General features: G+C 47.7%; 2 protein-coding genes across 9 annotated transcripts in view; both read right to left on the reverse strand.

Moving 5' to 3' along the window:
- rab11fip3 (RAB11 family interacting protein 3 (class II)) overlaps positions 1 to 2,470 on the reverse strand; it is a 61,086-nt gene extending 58,616 nt beyond the window's left edge. For all 6 annotated transcript variants that reach the window (XM_069180928.1, XM_069180927.1, XM_069180926.1 and 3 more), the window contains exon 1: positions 944 to 2,470. In XM_069180928.1, coding sequence (XP_069037029.1) covers positions 944 to 2,470 — 1,527 coding nt within the window. The remainder of the gene's footprint in view (positions 1 to 943) is intronic.
- A 6,004-nt stretch (positions 2,471 to 8,474) lies between these two features.
- On the reverse strand, positions 8,475 to 18,783 carry decr2 (2,4-dienoyl CoA reductase 2, peroxisomal). Of its 3 annotated transcripts, none has more exons than XM_069180933.1 (10): positions 18,661 to 18,783; positions 17,684 to 17,807; positions 16,136 to 16,204; positions 15,380 to 15,431; positions 14,961 to 15,096; positions 13,317 to 13,441; positions 12,437 to 12,530; positions 11,889 to 11,993; positions 11,460 to 11,648; positions 8,475 to 9,646 (listed from the first exon to the last, which is right to left on the reverse strand). In XM_069180933.1, exons 2-10 carry the CDS (start codon positions 17,797 to 17,799, stop codon positions 9,591 to 9,593), a joined length of 942 nt encoding a protein of 313 aa, XP_069037034.1. In that variant the 5' UTR covers positions 17,800 to 17,807; positions 18,661 to 18,783; the 3' UTR covers positions 8,475 to 9,590. The 3 variants fall into 3 exon arrangements, with proteins under 3 accessions (XP_069037034.1, XP_069037032.1, XP_069037033.1); XM_069180931.1 differs by lacking the exon at positions 18,661 to 18,783 and adding an exon at positions 17,954 to 18,557; XM_069180932.1 differs by lacking the exon at positions 18,661 to 18,783 and adding an exon at positions 17,954 to 18,560 and having other exon boundaries at positions 9,558 to 9,646; positions 11,410 to 11,648.
- Positions 18,784 to 19,722: the final 939 nt, after the last annotated feature.

A 19,722-nucleotide genomic window follows, 5' to 3' on the forward strand; every position in this document is an offset into this window, starting at 1 on the left:
GGAACCCCAGTCTCCAGTTTACTGGATGTAGAAAACCCAGCTCCAGAAAGGAAACTGTACAGTTAAAAACCTTTAAGCTGAGCTTGCAAGCACCAAAGCGCTTGACAATAGCACATATGGCTTTGTACTGTTAAGACCTCAGCAGACTGCACTGAAGGCAGTACAATTGGACTGGTAGAACTGATTGAGCATGATGACTCATTGCAAACCCAAGCAGATACAACTTCAAAACATTATCTGGTTTGTCCTGGGACACCACATGTGATTAGTTTTAGTGTGTAGCCCAGTAGCCCACTGTGAGGCCTGAGCCACATTGACACAGACCTGTCCAGTCAGCTCCGACTGGGCAACCTGTCAGTGTCGTAAGAAAGATGACAAACAAGATCAGGGCATCCGGCCCCCCTAGTCTGCGCAGCACCGCGGGGTCATTTTACTGGGGGGTACAGGGGAGCAGCCCCGTGGAAACAGGGAGAGAGCAGCCCTTAGCAATCTCACAGTCTGAGCTCCTGCTGTCCTGCACATGGGGCTCATCTTAAGATACCCCACCACGAGCCACTGTTTCAAACTTCTGATCACCCTCGGCAGGCTCTGTGCATTTAAACAGCTCTTGAGCTTTTGAACTTGCTTTCACAAAAAGCCATTTCTAAGGTTTATTACTAGAAGTAGAGCAATAAATCCCCTCCCTGTAGTTCAAGGGGTTTCAGACATGCTGCTTCCACCATTAAACACCCTGCCCCGAGACTCTGCATACAATTGCATGCTGAGAAACACAGATTCCCTTTTTGTTGAATGTTTCTTTTTTGGCTTACAAAGCCTAGTTTCCAAACTAGGTCGGGAAAACAACCTCCGAGAAATGCCAATATTGAGAGCTCAACGATTCATTCCCGGAGCGAGAGAAAGTTGTCGGAGCACAGGACAACTGCATCAATAAAGACCGTCTTACCTGCTCAGCACCATAGACTGTGGCGAACTGCACAAACTCCTCCATCCGCACAAAGCCATCCCGATCCTGGTCCAGAGCGTCAAACACCGCTCTCAGAGGGGACACGTCCTCCGCCCGCGGGCTGTCCTCCCGGTAAGAAACGCTGCCCCCTGCAGGCAGGGAGGGAGAGAGCTCCACGTCCAATACCGAAAACTCTTCCGCGGGCTGACTGCTAGTCCGCAACAAGAGGGGGCCGGACACAAGGGATTCCTCGGCGGGATCGTGAAGACCGTTCTGTTCGAGGTCAATTATATCCTTGGGAGCACCCAGGTCCGCCTCCGACTCTGTACTCTTCCCACCCTGAGCCAAAACTGGAGATCCGCACAATACTCCCTCGGTGAGCTGTGGTTCCAAAATGTCTTTCTCCTGCATTGCAACGGCAGGTAAACATGGGTCCGAAACCACATCTTTGTGCTCTTGACCACAAGATCCTGAACCCTGACCCGAGCCCAGCTGGCCGGGCACTAAATCCCTTGATGACTTCCAATCCGAGGCCGGGTCATTATCCGGGCCGTCGGAGTCCGACACAGCTCCAGATACAGGCGACGGTGGGCGACCAGCTGGTTCTGAAGACTGAGAGGGTAGTGCAGGCTGTGGAAACACCCAGTTCCCCGGGTCTTCCCGGGAGGAAGAGGCAGTTAAAGTCTCCGCTGAGGCATCCTGCTCTGGGGTCCCAGCAGGCAGACTCGGGCTCACAGTTTCGCTCCGCAGAACATGATCCACAGGGCTGGGGCAGCTCTCGTGATCAGGGCCTGAAAGGCCTGCACTTCCCTGTGATCCACTGCACCCTGACTGCGAGGGGGGGCTCTCGCAGCCCTCAGGTAAGCCCTCCGGCAGCTCGTGACTCAATGCGGGCAGATCCATCTCCGGCTCTTGGAAGGAACTTCTGCCCTCGGTTTCAGGTAACAGCGCGTCCTCCGGTGACGAGGACTCAGAGCCGTCGTCGTCTTGCGACAGCGGAGGCGGCTCCCTGCCGCCATCCACCAGATCTAGCCGGCGGGGCTGAAAGGGGCTGGACTCTGGAGAGAAATCCGGCTCGGAGTTCAAAGCGCCGATTCCCCTCACCGCTAAAGCAGGACTGCCACTGAAACCAGTGTGATCCGTGGCGGGGCTGCCCTGGAAGCTGACCAGCTCCACTGCCCGGTTGTGGTTAAAATCCGTGCCCTGCCTGGGATTTTTTTCCCACTGCAGTACAGTGCAGTCACGGCCTTTCTCCCAGGACAAGATCTGGTCCACACTAGGATACCCTGAGCTCCTAAGAAGGTCATCTAGATTTAAGGCATTCTCCTGAAGGATCTCATCCAGATTCAGGGACACCAGTTTCTCCTCCCCTGCTCTGTAATCCAACCCCGGCTCCGGACTCTCTTTGCTCCCCTTGGACAAACTAACTCCCTTGTCCGGCTCCAGTAAGAGAAATCCCAGCGACTGTTTCTGCTCCAGCTCCCAGTCGGAACGCCCAGCCGGGCTAGACAGCAGCACTTGCTCCATTGAAGCGCTTTTTAAACACTACCTGAAAATCCTAAAGGCAAGACAAGCAGCCCTAAGAACTGAAACAAAGGCAGAAAAAAACAAAAACAAGAATCCGGAAAGAATTCGCAAAGGTTTCCCTTGCGGACGACCAAAAGCAAGCCAGCGGCTTATTGTTCAACACAAGCACACCCTTCAGCAGATCCAAAGGCATCTCAGAGATACAGTAAGTAAACACTTTTAAATCCACGGACCGGCGTGTTAGTAAGGCATTAGTACCAACACCAACACCTGCAGGGCTGAGCTCTTGCAGCCACTGTCCCTATGTCCACTCCGCTGCCTGAACTGCAACCTTCACAAGCACGGCCATTCTTGGCAGACGGGGGATATTTATTGCTAGGTTTCATTCACCCACTTTCCTCTGAAACAACTCATTTTTTCCCCCCAGCACGAAGCGCTGTGGGTCTTTCCTCGGTAGGACCTGTTAGGTTTCTGCCTGCTCCCCAAAAAAATTCCGGGCTGGAAAAATGTCGGTTGTATCTCCGTTTTGAAATGGTCTGCGGGCCGCTCTTGGGGGAGAAAGAAAAAAAAAAAGAAGAAGCGTTTTCCGACGAGGTGAAGTTAATTCCGTCCAGGCCCCGCGTTCGCCTCCTTCCCAAAAAAAGGCTCTTTTCTTCCCCCGGCTCGTTTCATACTCCTCCTCGGGCCCTCGTTTCCCCTCGGCGTTTTCACTCGGCCAAACCTTCACAACTGCAGCAGGGGAAAAAAAAAACAAGAGGAAAAAAAATAGGGGTGAACAGAGAGCGTGAAACACCGCCGGTGTGTGTGTGTCTGTCGGGTTGGGTATAAATATTTGATGGATGTTGTAAAACTGTTCCTCGCAGTTGCTAGGCACCGCTGTAACCCGACGGGACGGCGAATCTCCCCTCCCCTCCAGCGGAGCTCGGCGCTTCGCGTTAGCCCAAGTTATTTCTCGCGTTTTGAACTGATTCGCCTCGTCGTTTCATTCGGCTTTCACAACCAGATCCTCAGCGGCTCCCCGAAACGCGACCGCCGGGGCAGCGCAGCGCCGCGCCGCGTCTGTCCTCCCCCGAAGGCGCCTGCCGGTAGGGGGGCTGTGAAACAAGATTTTCCGTTAGCGTCTCCCCGGTGAAAGAGCATCCCTCACTCGCCCGTCTCGGCGACGACTCTCACGGAAAGCCGGCTCCTTCTCGCGTCCCACCCCCCCCCCACCGAGCTCGGCTGGTTTCCTGCGAGAGCTGGTACACGTCCTTCAGCCTGATCCAGGTTTTCCAGCCCCGGATCCCCCTCTCCGTGCGGGGGGGAAAAAGAAATGCGTGAACCCCCCCCCACCCCTCTCCACTCAGGCTCGTTTCTCAAGGCTCATCCACCTGCGTGGGCTGGCGGAGCCCCCTTTTTCTGCCCTCACCTCCGTCCTTCGGTCACCCCTGAAAATGACCCGCTTTCAAGGCCATCGAAGCGCTCCTCAGTTCAGATACGCAGGTGTTTCCATTAGGTACCGCCGGTGACTGATGGCTCCGTGGACTGCCGTCCGTCTCTCTCTCTCTCGCATCAGCAACTGCTCCGCCATCGCCAGCCGCATACAGCACTGACGTCACCGCCCCCACAGCGCGCAGGCGCAGCGAGCACGCCGCAGTCTGTCGACTCAAAAGCGCCCCGGCCCCTACAGTCCATCTCTTAAAGGAAAGGTGTGCGTGGATGTGTGTCTAGTGAGGTATAGACACAGTGGCAAGCATGGGGCAGCGCAGCCCAGGATATACCCAAAGCTGGGCAGATTAGGTAGTTGTCTTTAACTTACTTAAAAGGTTTGACAAAACCGCAACCACCGTGGGTACGAAACTGAGCACGCACTGCGAGGCAGTAATCACTCACGTTATTGTCCACGCCGATCGATCAGTGATTGGCAGCTCCTCGCATTGCGTTTGTCGCCTTGTTTTCAAGCTCATTAAGGCTGAGGTTTCAAAGAAACCAGAAAAGAAGTGTTACGCTGTCAGCCAGTGGGACGTCACTGACCTATGTGGTAGTACAGGTTCCAGGTTATCGCTCACACGGCTTCTACTAAAACAAAAAAAAGGAAAAAAAAACATATTTCCTTCATTCTGAAATCCCCTTGCCAGACCACAGGTAGAGAAATCCGACACTTTTTAGCACAGTACTTATATCAGGTAACAGTGTAAATGCATCATACAGTAGTTTCGAACGACCCTTGTTCGCGAGTGTGCGTGGATGCAGGACAGTGGGTTGAGATTTCACAGCCCCGGCAAGGATCAGATCTCCTGTCGCCTCGGGGAGTGTTCGCAAGTCCAGTTGTACCTCTGGGCGAAACGATGACTTCACTGGCCCTTCAGAGTCATGTATTTCCCATGGCTTTTTCGGGGTTCCTGGCATGGGGTCTTACGAAAGGGACGTTTCTTAGCATACCATACTAAAATGTACAAAAATAACGTCCACGGACAGCTGATTTCTTCAGGTCCTGCGTCTGAATAAAACAATCACCTTCAAATCTGGCGAAGCTCAAGCAATATGTTGGCTACACCACTTAAAAATAATCAAATACAATCGATCAATAGGAATTACAACACCGCACTATTGCTTCAGTGAGCTGAAAGAGCGTTTTAATTAACATCTACTGTTTCGCACGCACTATGGCCAGCTAACCCACACTGTGCAAACGCCGAGTTTCCCTGCTCTTTCTCCCTCTTGTGGTTGTGAAAATACTTCCGGGTTTTTTTTTGTTGGTAGTACAGGACAACCACGAAAGCCATATGGACGAACTCTTGTGAATCCTGACTTCGATGAATAATAATAATAAACTTTATTTTATATAGCGCCTTTAAAGGTGGCTTCTCAAAGCGCTTTACAGGATGACAACAACAATAAATAAGACGAATACACAAGATAAATACACAGAGGAGACTGTGGATGGTGGTACTAAGTAAAGTAGGAGAAGAGGGGTAAAGAATGGAACCAGTTCAGTAAAGGCTCTTAAATTACAATATATAGAGGAGGAATGACCGCAAGAGTCACAGGTCCCAAGATTCCTAACACAGCAGGGTCCGCATACGGATTAATAGCATCAAAAGCTAGTTTTTTTTTCTCGTCGAAATTAAAGGAATATTTTAGGGACATCTTTATCACTTCTTAGCTCAGGTAAAAAGCAATCCCTAAACCCAGTTTAAGACAAGAACAAAAAATTAACATTATAAAAAGAGTTCAACATGACCCTCCTGCCCCGGAGACAGCATCCCATTCAGATTTTCATCGCTCACGTTTAAAAGCACCTCTTGTGTACTTTTACAGCAATGACTTCTTTTTATTTTAAAACATCGTGGCAAATATATACGGCCTACAAACGGGGAAGCTAATTTCCGTGGTGCAAACTACAAGTATATTGACCCCCCAACAAAACTAGGGAAAAGTCCCAAAACAAATATTAAGAATTCGAGTCACTCACATGGACGTTTTTGTGCAATTCTATTTCAACTTAAATGAGTGTTTAAAAAGTAGCCCTTACCTGCGTCTGCTTTACCTGAAACATTTCCATTCTGTACAGACAAAGAGTCGCTAACACTCCCAGAAGGTTTAACTAGAAGTATCTACAACTCTTTATCTGCTAGCTAAATCTTTGATATCGGCAACCTGTGAGATCACAGGTCGGGGGTCTGAGCAAACTTCCGTTAGCCTTTCCCCTGTACTAATGAGATTCTCCACAGGCAGCGGTACTGGGTCCACAGATTCAACGAGATTCAGACGAACAAAGATGATCGCATTTTTTAGTTATTTATTGAACTAAATTTACGTACTCTTCCCAAAAGCAGCTCTTAGTGATTATATGATGTATTATATTATACGTTTATAGACGCAGTGAAAGCTCTAAACCTTACTAGAGATAATCTTGACCCTACCACGGAAAAAAACGGAAAGATACATTTCTGTTGTAAAAACGTTTGCTGAGACGTTTCACGAACGCAATATAAAAGCAGTATGACGCCGTATAAATATGAATTCCTGTCTTCAACCAGCCTCTGCTTCAGTGTTTGAATATGCAAAACACTGACGTCACTTTGAGAAAACGGGATTATTGGTATTTCATTCAAAACAGGACAAAGAAACTCCAAAAAGCTCCAGGAAGCATCGGTTTACCGAAACCCGTTCAATGTAGTCCAACGAGAATTACTTCTTCACGCATCGAAGGGAAATGTTGGTTACTTCATGTAAAATGATAAATTCCCAAGTTACGCTTTCTTTCTCTAATCAGTTTTTAATCATTATGCTTAGAACATAATTTATTGATTTGAATTTGCCTACCCAGTGTTCAGGACTTCTGAAAAAAAAGGACAAAGACCTGGTTTCATTACTAACAGCACAAGTACTGCCCATCCATTTTTAAACAGTTCTATCCAGGACAGGGTCACAGGTGGACACTGGATTCTATCCCAGCAAGAACCAGGTCCAGGATACACCCCGGACAGGACACCAGGCCACAGCACGGCACACAGACACCGGCAGGTCCAATTTTTCCAATGAACCTCTGGCATTTATGGACTGTAGAATGAAACTGGAGCACCCAAGGGAAACTCCAAGCAGAGAGCACCCCAGGAATATAACGCAGGGCCCCAGTGCTCGGAGGCAGCAATGCTGACCACTGCACTACAATGCCTCCTACATAAGCCATGTCTTGTGCTGTAAATTGGTGATGTCTCTGTCCTACCTTTCATGGTAGTTTAAAGCAGTTCAGGAATATATATATATATGTCAATAATCATGCAATTCCAAGAGCTGCGGTACTGTAAGTTATTGTGGGGAATATTTACATACTCAGCCCTAAAAACTTGCCCTTGGGGCTCTGAATGGAGACACGCAGTGTCTTGCACAGGTGTGAAGTGCCAAATCAGACAAGGACTAGAGTCGAAGGCTTGAGGCGAGACACAAACCAGAGAATCAAGTTTCCCTGAGAAAAGCTTTCTCACAAGTTTTCTTGGTCTGCTGGCAACTTGAGTATTTCATCTTGAGTGACACTGAAGACAGGCATAGTCTCTGTAATAACAGCAGTTTCCTTGCTTAGGCAGGCAATCAGTGTGTCTGAAGGCAAAGTAAGACTTCTAAATGAAATGATTAAAAATCTAAGTGTTAGGAGACAATAATGAAAGAGGAAATGTTCAAATTAAATAATCCAGCAACTGCTCTATCTATATATCACCATTTAAAACATATCAAATAAGGGGATGACTTTCAACACATCTCCAAAGACGTTGCTTGTAAAGTAGATCTCATCCAAATTTTTCTGAAAGAAAAAATGTAACATCTTAAACAACAGGAACAGGTAACTTCACACAACTATGACTGGAAATACCTCCTGTTCTCGTTTTCAAAACTACTTCCACACACTTGTACTTGTCTGTGTTTCACTGTTGACTCTAAAGAGCTCATTGGATTGGCACTTCAGCTTTTTGAATACTTGAGTCGGGCGTCCTTGAAGTCTTCTCTGTTCAAGGCTAAAAAGATTCAGCTCTTCAATCCAACCAGGTGACGAAGCCAACTCACAGATGGGGATTATTAGGAGGCCATGATGGGTAAAGCCCAATGGGAAATTTTGGCCGGGACACCTGGGCCCTTGTCACTATACTGGGGTATTACGCCCCACACAGACTGCAGGGTGAGCGCCCCCTACTGGCCCCACTTATTAATAAGCTTGAAAAAGTTGAAAAGAATGGAGAACCATACAGGTCAGTGGACAGAACTGGATCAACAGACTTAATGTTCAGAGCATATAAATTCACGTTCACTGAAATCACTGTACTAAAATGATAAGCCAGCATGATATCCTCTAAGAAAGAGCAATCTGACATTTTGAAACTAGATCTTCAAGAAGGGAAGCTGCCCGAGCCACACACATTTGTAAGAATGGGTCAGCCAGAAGTCGAACTCTCCCCTTAACAGCAATCCACTGTAGTCCACTCCGAAGAGTGATCCAAGAGGAAATAATCGCAGGACATGAGAAGAATAACTGTATGATTGTGCAAAATTTATTTAAAAAGAACATGATCCATCAAGCCTTGTACAAAACACACATTTCAAAGAGCTTATCAAGCTTTTCCACCATTTAGTAAAAGCCCACTTCCTGTAACTCCAGCCTGCATCCCAGTGCTAGGGGCTCTGGATCGTGCTCTTCCTGAAGGAGATTTGTAAGTAAATCAGTACTAAGAACTAAGTCCTGAGGGCCAGTACTAAGATCTTCTTTTCACAGCACATTGCGTTTGTTAATACTGAATTGTTGCACACGGCAGCAATTTTACATGATGTTTCCTCAAGCAGTTTCTGCGTCACTGTAAATGAATGGCAACTTCCATTTTGCTGAGGCTGAAACAACAATTACTGTATCCAGCCCGCCTTACTGCTAACTGCTTTGTCCAATATTGAGTCGTGGGAGAACAGGAGCCTATCCCAGTAAGGGAAACAATATAAGTTAGGTATAGGAGAGAACATGGTCTTCAATGTCCTTTATACCTTCGAAGTACATATTGCACATAGAAAAGCTCTATACATCGGCTCCAGTTCACTATTACATGACTTTTCAGTCAGAAGCTAAATGGAAAGGTGGCTCACCCTAACCTGACCCACTGCCTTGCCTGTTCCCAGAAGTTATAAAAAGGTCACCTCTCTTCCATAACTTTGCAACCATAAGCTGCAATAATGCCCTATTCTGTCCCACTGTCAGCTGTTGGTTCCACAGAGAACACTACCTGTGCAGCAACAAGGAAGTAGCTGAATGTGACAGTGAAAAAGAGTTTATTTTTATCACTCCTTTCACAGCGTCAGAGGAGATACAGGCTTGGGTTAGAAGCAAAATGAGGCTTAGACTCAGTGCTGATTGAGTTCTAATTCTGATAATTATAACAATAACAATTCTGCTAAACTGTAATATCTGTGGTGTTACGTCAAACACTTAAGTTTGCCCCTTGCCATTTTTCTGCGGGATTCTTACACAGTTAGATCCTGTGTTCTCAGCTGTGCCCGGTTAGAAACTGAATCAGGTAAAAAAAAATCAAACTTCAGCGTTGCTCCTTTCATTTTGCTTGACGAGCTTCAATTCAATTAATCGTTAATTGCTCGATTAATTTTACTTTGTCTTAACTTCTTTCTCTTTCTCCTGTTTTGCTCCAGAAGACCAGGTCTCTAGAAAAGAAAGGAATAAACAAAATATCAGGATTGTGGAGACAAAGTCATTGTTTGTCAAATGTCCGAAAGGAATCACTGCAGGATGTAAATTTCACAAGCGACTGCTGGAAAGCTTCAGTCACAATCTCGGTGACAATGTTTGCACTGTAAAATGTTTTATTTTTGCAGTACGAGGGTTCTGCTGGTAGTCATCACAAGGAGACCACTCTAAAGAGAGATTAAAGGCTGCGATATGATTGGGGCCCCATGATGTTGCCTTGACTGCCTAGTTCTCCCTACCTGTGGGCAAAATGGTCAGTGTTGGGCATCTGTGGGCTGTCACCTTCAAATCAGCTACAATACTATATAATACAATAATTATATGCTGGTGGACTGTGCAATATAATAATAATAACAATAATAATAATACAAAACGCGTTTATATAACGCTTTTAAAGGTCAGTTCTCAAAGCGCTTTACAGAATGACAAAAACAATAAATAAAAAGAATACACAAGATAAATACACAGAGGAGACTGTGGATGGTGGCACTAGGTAAAGTAGGAAGAAGAGGGGTAAAGAATGGAACCAGTTAAGTAAAGGCTTTTCTGAAGAAGAAGGTTTTGAGTCTGGATTTGAAGGAGTTTAGAGAAGGTGACTCTCTGATATCCTTGGGCAGAGAGTTCCAGAGCTTGGGGGCATAATAGGAGAAGGCCCTGTCACCCATACAATGTAGACGGGCTTGGGGGACAGTAAGGAGAGCAGAATTAGAAAAGCGAAGGTTGCGAGGTGGGGAGTAGGGCCATAATAGTTCAGACAGGTTCTGAGGTGCCAAGCCATGCAGAGCCTTACAGGTGAGCAGGAGGATTTTAAAGTCCACACGGAATTTGACAGGAAGCCAGTGCAAGGACTCCAGGATAGGAGTAATGTGATCACTTGCACTAGACCTGGTCAGGATTCTGGCTGCCGAATTTTGGACATACTGCAGTTTGTTCAATGTGGATTTAGAAACCCCAGTGAGTAGAGCATTAGAGTAGCCAATTCAGGAGAAGACAAATGTGCTGATCAGCTTTTCAGCCAAAGTTACTGATAACACAGGGCGTAGTCTAGCGATATTTCTGAGGTGAAAAAAAGATGCTGCACATGTGGGTCGAATGTTAAGCCAGAATATCACCCCGAGGTTTTTCAATTTAGACTCAAGCTCAAGTACAGAACCATCCACAGGTAGGGTTACAGGACTGGCTTTACGAAGTTGATGCGGGGTGCAAATAAACATGACTTAAGTCTCGACCCAGTTGTCAATATATCTACAATACAATCTACAATATCTGCAATACATGTTCTTGGTGCACTTTTTATTTTTTGTAAATCTGTATTATTCCATTGTACTGTGCTCTGTTGAGTGTGCGTGGCTGCTGTTGCATCTATCTATACTCCTCCTCCCAGACCTTTCACACACTGAAATCACACACAACCGCTCAACTCTCAGCCCTTAAATACACCAAAATACCATTCTCAGCTCCCAGCATCCCCTAGACACCCCACAAGCCCCCAATATATTCTGTACAGACGTCGAGGCTCCCCATTCTAAACTCATGACACTCTGTTCACAGCCCTTACTACAATAACAGAACCCAATGGCACCAAGTGCCTCCATTAAGAGTCACAGGCTCTCCCTGCTGTGCGGCACTGATCCGACGCGAGCCCTCAGCTGTGTGCGTGCTCGGGGCCCGGCCCCTCTCCTCTCCCGGGGTGGGGTGGGGTGGGGGGGGGCGTACACACCTGCTGGCGGGAATGGAGTCAGAGTTTAGCGGATCGGGAGAAGGCTATACCCAGGAGCGCGGGCATGCTGTTGGCGGAGGTGAGCCAGCTGCCGCCATCCACCACCAGGCTGGCCCCCGTGACGTAGGAGGCGGCCCGGCTGGCCAGGTACAGCACGCCGTGGGCGATCTCCGTCTTGCTGCCCGCCCGCTGCAGGGGGACGGTCTGGAAGACCCCGCTGGACTGCGCCGCGGTGCCGCCTGGGGGACAGGGCAGCAGGAGGGGAGAGAGAGGGTTTGAAACGGAGGTGGGAGAAGATCAAGGGGGGGGACAGAGAATCAGGAATATGAATAAGGAAGATTATTCCGGGTTGAGAAGGATGTCAGAGAATGAGGAAGGTGGGGTGGTAAATACAGGGTAAAGAAAGCCGTTTGATTAATAATCAGTGAGTGGCGAACACTGTCCATGGTGCTGAACAGCGACAGCTCTGCCCCTCTTACCCAGCCTGCGGTACCCTTCTGTGCCCGAGATGGGGCCAGGAGCCAGACTGTTGACGCGCACTCCGCTCGGCCCCCACTCCACCGCCAGGTGCCGCGTCATGGCGTCTGCAACACAGGACGGGGGGGGGGTTTGTAGGGGAGAACGCGGTCAGGGCTGTGGTTTACAACCGCGGCCGAGCTGATCCGTGTTCAAACACGAGAGTCGGTCCGAAATCATCGGTTTTGCGATCCACTGACGAAAGGGAGAGGCAGGGAGAGCGCCGTCCTGCTCTTTCAACTTCGCTCCCGCTCCACGGCCGCCAGGCCAGGGGGCACGCGTTTCTTCGTGATCCCGGCAGCTCTCAGGCTCATTCTGGTGATTACCATCATCTCCAGGTCACAGGACTCCTCCTGCTCTCTGAGCACAGGGACCAGGACGTCTTTAAAAGGAAGACGTCCTTTCCTCTTCATATGGGCATGTGGACTCAAGTGCTATTCAGCCTGTTCTAAGGGATTGAGGGCTGCTGCTTTTCAGGATCATCTGGCTGCGACGCGGAGGCTCTCCTTACCGATGGCCGCCTTGGCAGACCCAGCATGCACCTGCAGCGCTTGGCCCCGGTAGCCGAGCGTGGCCGAGATGTTGACAACACAGCCACCGTGATCCTGCAGGGGGCGCACATGGACAGACAAGCAGTGGTTTGTTGAACCTGTAACTAATGATTATGTCACCCCTGTCCTGAATTACAAGAACTGGCACGACAAAAAGAAACCTAAGGAGACAGAAAAACACTCGAGAAAATTCAATGCTAGTGTCTGTGGACTGTGTATATAAATCTTCCAGACTGTTTCTTTCTCACTCAGCTTCTTGAGGGAGAGGCAAAGATTTGCTACACAATACAGCTGGGCTCATTAGCAAATCAGCCGGGGTATTAGATAGCACAGCAATGATCCACTTTGACCGTGATATTTTTCCTTTCAACTTTGATACTTTTAATTAAGCACAACTACTGGACTACTCTAGATGTCAAATGCTGTAAGATGAAATGCCACGATGTAAAACATGCAACTTGTATAAAAATAAAGAGTATGAAATGCTCTTTTTCTGGACTTCAAAGATTGAAAACACTGAAATTAATTCACTGCAAGATTCGATGAATTCAATGTAATTTTGCCTTCTGGAAAATGCTAAATATGTACTTGCAGAAACACATCAGACTCCTGTTGCTTAGCAGTACATTTTTTTTGCAGGTTTTTAGAAACTTCATATTTGCTGGGACCAATGCAAGGTGTTTAATTAATACCTCCTGATTTCCTGCTTCATCAGTACAAATTTTAGCCCAACAGTCCGACATCTAGGAACACTTGATGTGTAGCACACAGCTTTGTCATGTGGTCGTCAGTGCTCAGACAGGAGACTCTGAAGCTTTTGGGGATTTCGGGTCCTCTTACCTTCAGCCACCTATCGTAGACCACCTTGCTGGTGTTGAAGGTGCCCATGGTGTCGATCTCCATCACCGTTTTAAAGGCATTGAAAGACAGCGAGGCAGCAGGGCACAGGAAGTTACCTGCTGCATCTAGAAAGTTCACACAACACAGCACACTCAGTGTCCACCTTTCACCAGGGTCTCAAATTCATCCATCTGCAACCTGTGCTGACCTCTTGTGTCACTCCTCTACTACCTATACATGTATATTTAGTAGATTATAGACTTACAAATGAAAAAATAATAATCGGTCTTAAGCCATCAAGGAAGTTCATGGAAACAAATGCCTTCCCTTGTAATTAGGAGATGACTATCTCCTTCACATGAACTCTAATTATGTTTGTAGAGTGACTCAATCAAAAGACCTTGCTGTGCCAAACTGGTTCTGCAAGTATTTAAAAAGACACGTACATTCACAAGCATATCTGTGGTCTATGGTACAGAGAAGATACTGTAACACATTAGCATCAGCTTTGGCTGTATTATCTTGCACTATAAATGTACCTGCTGCCTGCATAAGAGAGAGCAGTAATTCTCAACTCTTGAGCCAGGTCTCCAAATAACACTGTCAACCTTTTTTGCAACTATTTAAGTAAAGCCAACTCATTAGAAAAACTCATTCAATTAATGTTGTGATGGACTCCTGTGGCATTCCCTGTTGCTGTTGCTGTTGCTGTTTCTTGAAATGACCTTGAATGACACTGGCCTTTTATTTGCCAGCAGCCATATCACCCTGCAACTCAGCAGGTGTGAGCCTGGTCAGTACCTGGATGGGAACGTCCTGGGAAAAACTAAGGTTGCTGCTGGAAGAGGTGTTAATGGGGCCAGCAGGGGGCGCTCACCCTGTGGTCCATGTGGGTCCTAATGCCTAGTGATGGGGACACTATACTGTAAACAGGCTCTGTCCTTTGGACGAGACGTAAAACCGAGGTCCTGACTCTCTGTGGTCATTAAAAATCCCAAGGCGTTTCTTGAAAAGAGTAGGGGTGTAACCCCGACATCCTGGCCAAATTTCCCATTTGCCTTTCCCAATCATGGCCTCCTTATAATCCCCATCTATGAACTGGCTTCATCACTCTGTTCTCCTCCACACTGATAGCTGATGTGTGAGGAGCGTACTGGTGCACTATGGCTGCTGTCGCATCATCCAGGTGGGGCTGCACACTGGTGGTGGTGGAGGGGAGTCCCCATTACCTGTAAAGCGCTTTGAGTGGAGTGTCCAGAAAAGTGCTATATAAGTGTAAGAAATTATTATTATTATGATTATAAGACTCCAGACAAAGGTCAAAGGTCAATGTTCAACCAGCAACACCAAATCCAAAAGTTTTATGTCTGAAATATGGGTATTTCATCCCTTAATCCTGTGAGAAATAAAATTTCCTTAAGTGGCCGAGCGCTCTGAGGGTAGGGAGAGATCAGCCAGCCAGGAATCTCTCGGCTCTCAGCAACACATCGACCCTGGAGTCTCCCGGGCACTAGCAGGAATACTCATGGGTAAACTAAGGGGAAGGTTGTTTCATTTCCCCTGGCCACTGTAACACACAGGTGTCTGGGGATGGCAGCTAAGGCCCAACTACTGTTGTCACGGCGACGCAGAGGGGACACAGACTGTTGACGAGGATGTCGATCCTGCCGAGCTCCTTCAGGGTCTCGTCCACGGCGGCGGCAATGGTCTCTGGCTGCCGCACGTCCAGGGAGAGAGGCAGGCAGTGCCGGCCCGTGGCCGCGCTCAGCTTCCGGGCAGCCTGAAAGACACCCCGGCACTGCGCTCACGACACGGGACACCCCCTCCGCGCCCCGCCGCCAGCAGGGCGCGGCAGGGGGCTCCCGTCACGAGCACAGAAGATCAATCTTCACGGCTCCAGAAAGACCCCTACGTCACGTGAGCTCCAAGAGCTAGCGAAAGGTCTCGGGTCTCAATGCAAGCTGCCGGAGGCCGGCTCTGTAGGCTCACTCTGACTGAGCCCTGCCCAGGAGACGGGGCGAGGGGGCAGCAGTGGTGAGTCGGTGTGCAAAGGGAGGCCTGACCTCTGAGAGGCGCTCTTGGTTCCTGCTGGCGATCACCGTGTCGCAGCCGTGCCTGAAACAGGAGAAGCAGAGTCAGGGTGAGAGACGGACGCAGCCCATGCAGGCTCCACGCAGAAGGTAAAGGCACAGCTTCACCAAGCATGAGCTCAGCCACCTCAGGTGGCCTCCATGTATCTTTGATGGATTGAGATGGAGATTGTCATTGCCCTTTAAAGTAAAAATGAATGACCGATGGAATTTACTTAATCAATTCAGCATGACACTACACTGGTGAGACAGGGACACAGGTCACAGTGGTGATCTAGGTGCTTTCATATAGTATGTGTTCTACAGAGTGCCTGTATCTTAAGTACCCTGAGACATACAGAGATTTAGTGCCCTGTGCCAGTCCAGGAGAGCTGTAATCTACAAGCTCTTACGCGTCTAATCTGGACCTAGAGCACTTTTTAAAAGCCTGGGTCACCTTGTTATTGGTTTAATTGGACCAGTTTACCAACATCTCCCAGCTCCTCAGGTGCTGGTGCTTTAAAAAGAGACCTGGAAAGACTGCAGACACATAACGACTGTATTTCCTGAGCTGATCACAGACAGGAAATTGCTACTAAGACAGACATTTGCTCAGCTTGGAGCTGACTTAATAAAAGGGGCCATGTCGTCACAGGGCTGTAAACTCCCAGTGGTTAGAGCAGATGGGGAGCTCCAGGCTGCTGTCGTGCGAGAGGAGACAAGCTCGGCTGAGAACAAAGAGCCGCCCACCTCATGAGGACCTCTGCGGTTCGGAAGCCGATCCCAGAGCCCCCTCCGGTGACGAACGCCACTCTGTCCCTGCAGGGAGGAAGAGAGGAAAACTGCTGTGCTGTCCACCTTACAACCCCAGGAAAAGTGACTAGAAAAAAAGCCCATTAGCTGTGACAACCAACACTGTTACCCGACAGCGCCCCCTAGTGAATACCAGGTGTCAAGCACCCTTTGCAGCTTTGCTACACTATGGCCGTTGTCCCAGTATGCACACTTGCGTGTCTCGTGCCCTTCACATGCACCTTTCCCAGGTCTGCAAGGGCTTAGGGTGCCACATTTGTCCAAAGCACCCTTCATGGAAGTCCGCATCAGAGCAGACTCCGCTGAACGGAATTCCCCAGAATTCCCCACAGAACGGTGACATTTCATGTTCTAACTGACCTATCAAGGCAGAAAGAAGTTGCCATGGAGAACAAAATATTTACGTGTGAGTAAAATTTAACCTTATTACAGTTCTAAAACTCAACATTTGATGTAAAAACAACATTTCATTGGGCTGCTTTAGATTAATGTGTATTTTAGGTACAAGGTGTTGACATAAAACGATTATTTTGTCACACCATTTTGACTGCTGAATATTTGTTTACTTGCCGTATAATTTGTACATGAAAAGACAGAGTATTTAATAGTATGAAACTCTGAGGTAGTGCCAAGTTTTCCTTATTTAGTTTAGTTTATCCACTTTGAATCAATACTGTTTAATGTGAATGAACAGGTTATGTTCCTCGTACTGTCATTTTTGTACCAGGGCAGAAAAGATCAAATGTATTAAGACAGCACAAAGCTTTGAATAAACAGAGTTGTACTGCCAGGTTTTCCTTAGTCTGCTTCGCCCAGTTTGAGTTAAGCCTGCTCAACACGAATGAACACGATAGGTCACTCCTTTCGTGCAGGGACAGATGTAGTGTCCTTCAATTCCATGAAACTGTGAGCAGAGAATGAAACAAATTCTTTAAAATAATTCTCTAAAGACCTGGGCATAACCACTGCAAGAAGAAGCAGCAACAACAGAGAGCATTTTGACTGTGAGCCACGTAACCCAAGAGTGTTGTCATGCGAGGGTGTCCCAATTACTCTTCTATAATGGTGCACCCCCAAATACCCCAAATACGCACTTGAAGTCCAAGCTTGTTCTGCGTCACAGAAGTGCAGACTTGGAGGAAGGGCTTAGCATTTAGTTGGAACACAGCCTATGTTCAAGCACACAGCCCTTCAATACTGCCTCTTTCACTGATGCCCAACCTGAATTCTGGACGACTGAAAAGCCACAATACAGTGAAAACTGCTGAACACTGTACAAAATGGTTAGTCACCCTCTCAACTGCCAGTCAACGGGGGTACAGGCATTATCCAAGCGCATACACTATGTAACCACAAGGCAAATAAAGAGAAAATCAGTGATATCCATTGATATGAATGGAAGGGAAAGACCTGGTTTAGCCCGGCCTGTGGTTCGCAGAACCACAACTGTCACAGCTCGGTACTGGCAGGTCGGCCCACACTCACTTCAGGAGGTCCGGGCTGTAGACATAGCTGTAGTTCGTCAGACACTCGTCCGCCTCCACGTCCTCGGGCATCTCGGCAGTGTTGGGATTCACGGCGACCTGCTGGTGCTCGTCCATGGCGGCGGCTGCCGGGAGATCAGAGGGGTTTCGCAAGCGAGCGCACACAGTCGGGGGGAGGTGAAGACCTCAAACACGCAGCGGATAATTGCGTCTGGAACGCAGGTGTCACCTGCAGCGTTTTAAACGTGAGAATAAACGCTGCCCCACCCACCTTCTCTGATCGAGGTAGGCGCTGACGCTGAGATACTATTCAAATACTCCTGACAGAGCAGCAAAGCCGTAGATGTTGTCCGCTCACAAGTCACTGACATGCTCAGCATTTATTCCACATTTTTGTTTACCTATATAACGTTTTGTTTGATTGTCTGGTTTGGGGGGGTGAATGGAGTTGGATGTCCATCAGATTTGTTCCGAAAGGCACACGGACTCCCAAACTAACTTCTTCAGCAAAGCCTTTCTTGAGGCGGGAGGAAACCGGAGCCCCAGCAATAAGCACAAATTCACGGAGGACATGCAAACTCCACTCAGACAGCGCCCCACTCCCGGGTCGGACCCGGGACCAAGAGCTGTGAGGCAGCAGCGCTAACTGCCACGCCGCCGTTCCCGACGCTACAAAGTCCAAATGCTGTAATATGCCCGGCGCGTCGCTGCTCCAAACTCTGCACGACAGACTAACACGCAAGAACAGAAACTGTAATATCGTGTCATCAGAGCAGATGGAAGTTTATTCAACCGCCCGGATTTGTCATTCAAAAGCAATTCTATTGCAAAAGCACTGCGGGTTTTACCAAAAACACAAGGAAATTCGTTGTGTACATTACAGCAGTTCGGGGCATAATTTACGGCAGCATAAAAACCGAATTAAAGCTGCGTCGCCGTAAAGAGGGTTATTCCATGCAATAACAACGCAAATGTTACCTGAATAGCAGTATCACGAGCAGGATTATACTCCCTTCGTGTTAACTCCAGCCCGTCGTTCTGTCGGTACGGCGCCTTCTGAGGTTTGGAAGATGTTATTCGAGACCGAGGACAACCGTTACGTCATGTCTTTCGCGTTGCTTTCTGGTACTTGTAGTGTTTCACCAGAGCGGCTTATTGTTTTGTGACCTCACTACACACCAATGTTGATACTGCTCCTAATACTATTAGTAATACATAATGTATTTAATTGTGACTTTTCGAAGAGCATATAATTAATAATTATTATACATATCCAGGTGGGGCTGCACGTTGGTGGTGGAGGGGAGTCCCCATTACCTGTAATGCGTTTTGAGTGGAGTGTCCAGAAAAGCGCTATATAAGTGTAAGGTATTATTATTATTATTATTATTATTATTATTATTGCTGCAGTGGTCAGGGCTCTAGCCTCTCAACTAGAAGGTTGTGGGTTCAAGTCCCAGGTGAGACGCTGCTGTTGTATCCTGTTGCACAGGGTATTTTGCCTGAATTGCTCCAGAAAAATACCCAGCGGTATCAATGAATGCAAATGTAAGTCGCTTTGAACACAAGGCTCTAACAAAATATCTAGACTATATGCGAGTCTTCAGCTGCTCCTCGACTACGTAACTTGTTTGAGCAGAACCGACAGCACAACTGCGACTTGCTAACGGTAACGCGACACACCCAGCCAGGATATCAGACTTTTAATGAATACGTGTGACGTTTTGTATTAAACATCCCATAAATTTTTATACCACGGACTTTTTTTAAAAACCAAACCGTTCTAGCAGTGATATTATACATTGCAGCGTTCTCTTGTCAAAGCCATTGAAAATAGGAATCGTCAATAGGAATCTTCAGAACATCCGATTTTCCTCTGGGCTCTATTTTAAAGCACTGTAGGCATGAAATCCATATGTAGCCGGCTTACAAAAGTCCCACACGGACAGAATTCACAAATCAAAAGTTCGTCCCAACATATTACACGGCCCAAAAAATTCATCTCCTATCCCAGTATCTCCTTTTTTGACGGGGGTATGT

Source organism: Lepisosteus oculatus, chromosome 19, assembly GCF_040954835.1.
Source record: "Lepisosteus oculatus isolate fLepOcu1 chromosome 19, fLepOcu1.hap2, whole genome shotgun sequence".
In the NCBI taxonomy this organism is placed as follows: domain Eukaryota; kingdom Metazoa; phylum Chordata; class Actinopteri; order Semionotiformes; family Lepisosteidae; genus Lepisosteus; species Lepisosteus oculatus.

Excerpts from the sequence above, each read along its gene's own strand:
- decr2 (XM_069180931.1), bottom strand. The coding sequence starts at position 18,062 with ATGCTGAGCATGTCAGTGACTTGTGAGCGGACAACATCTACGGCTTTG. Across the intron at positions 11,649-11,888 it reads AGAAGGGTACCGCAGGCTGG|GCGGCACCGCGGCGCAGTCC; the intron begins GTAAGAGGGGCA and ends CCTGTCCCCCAG. Across the intron at positions 9,647-11,459 it reads CAGCATGCCCGCGCTCCTGG|AGACCTGGTCTTCTGGAGCA; the intron begins GTATAGCCTTCT and ends TTTCTTTTCTAG.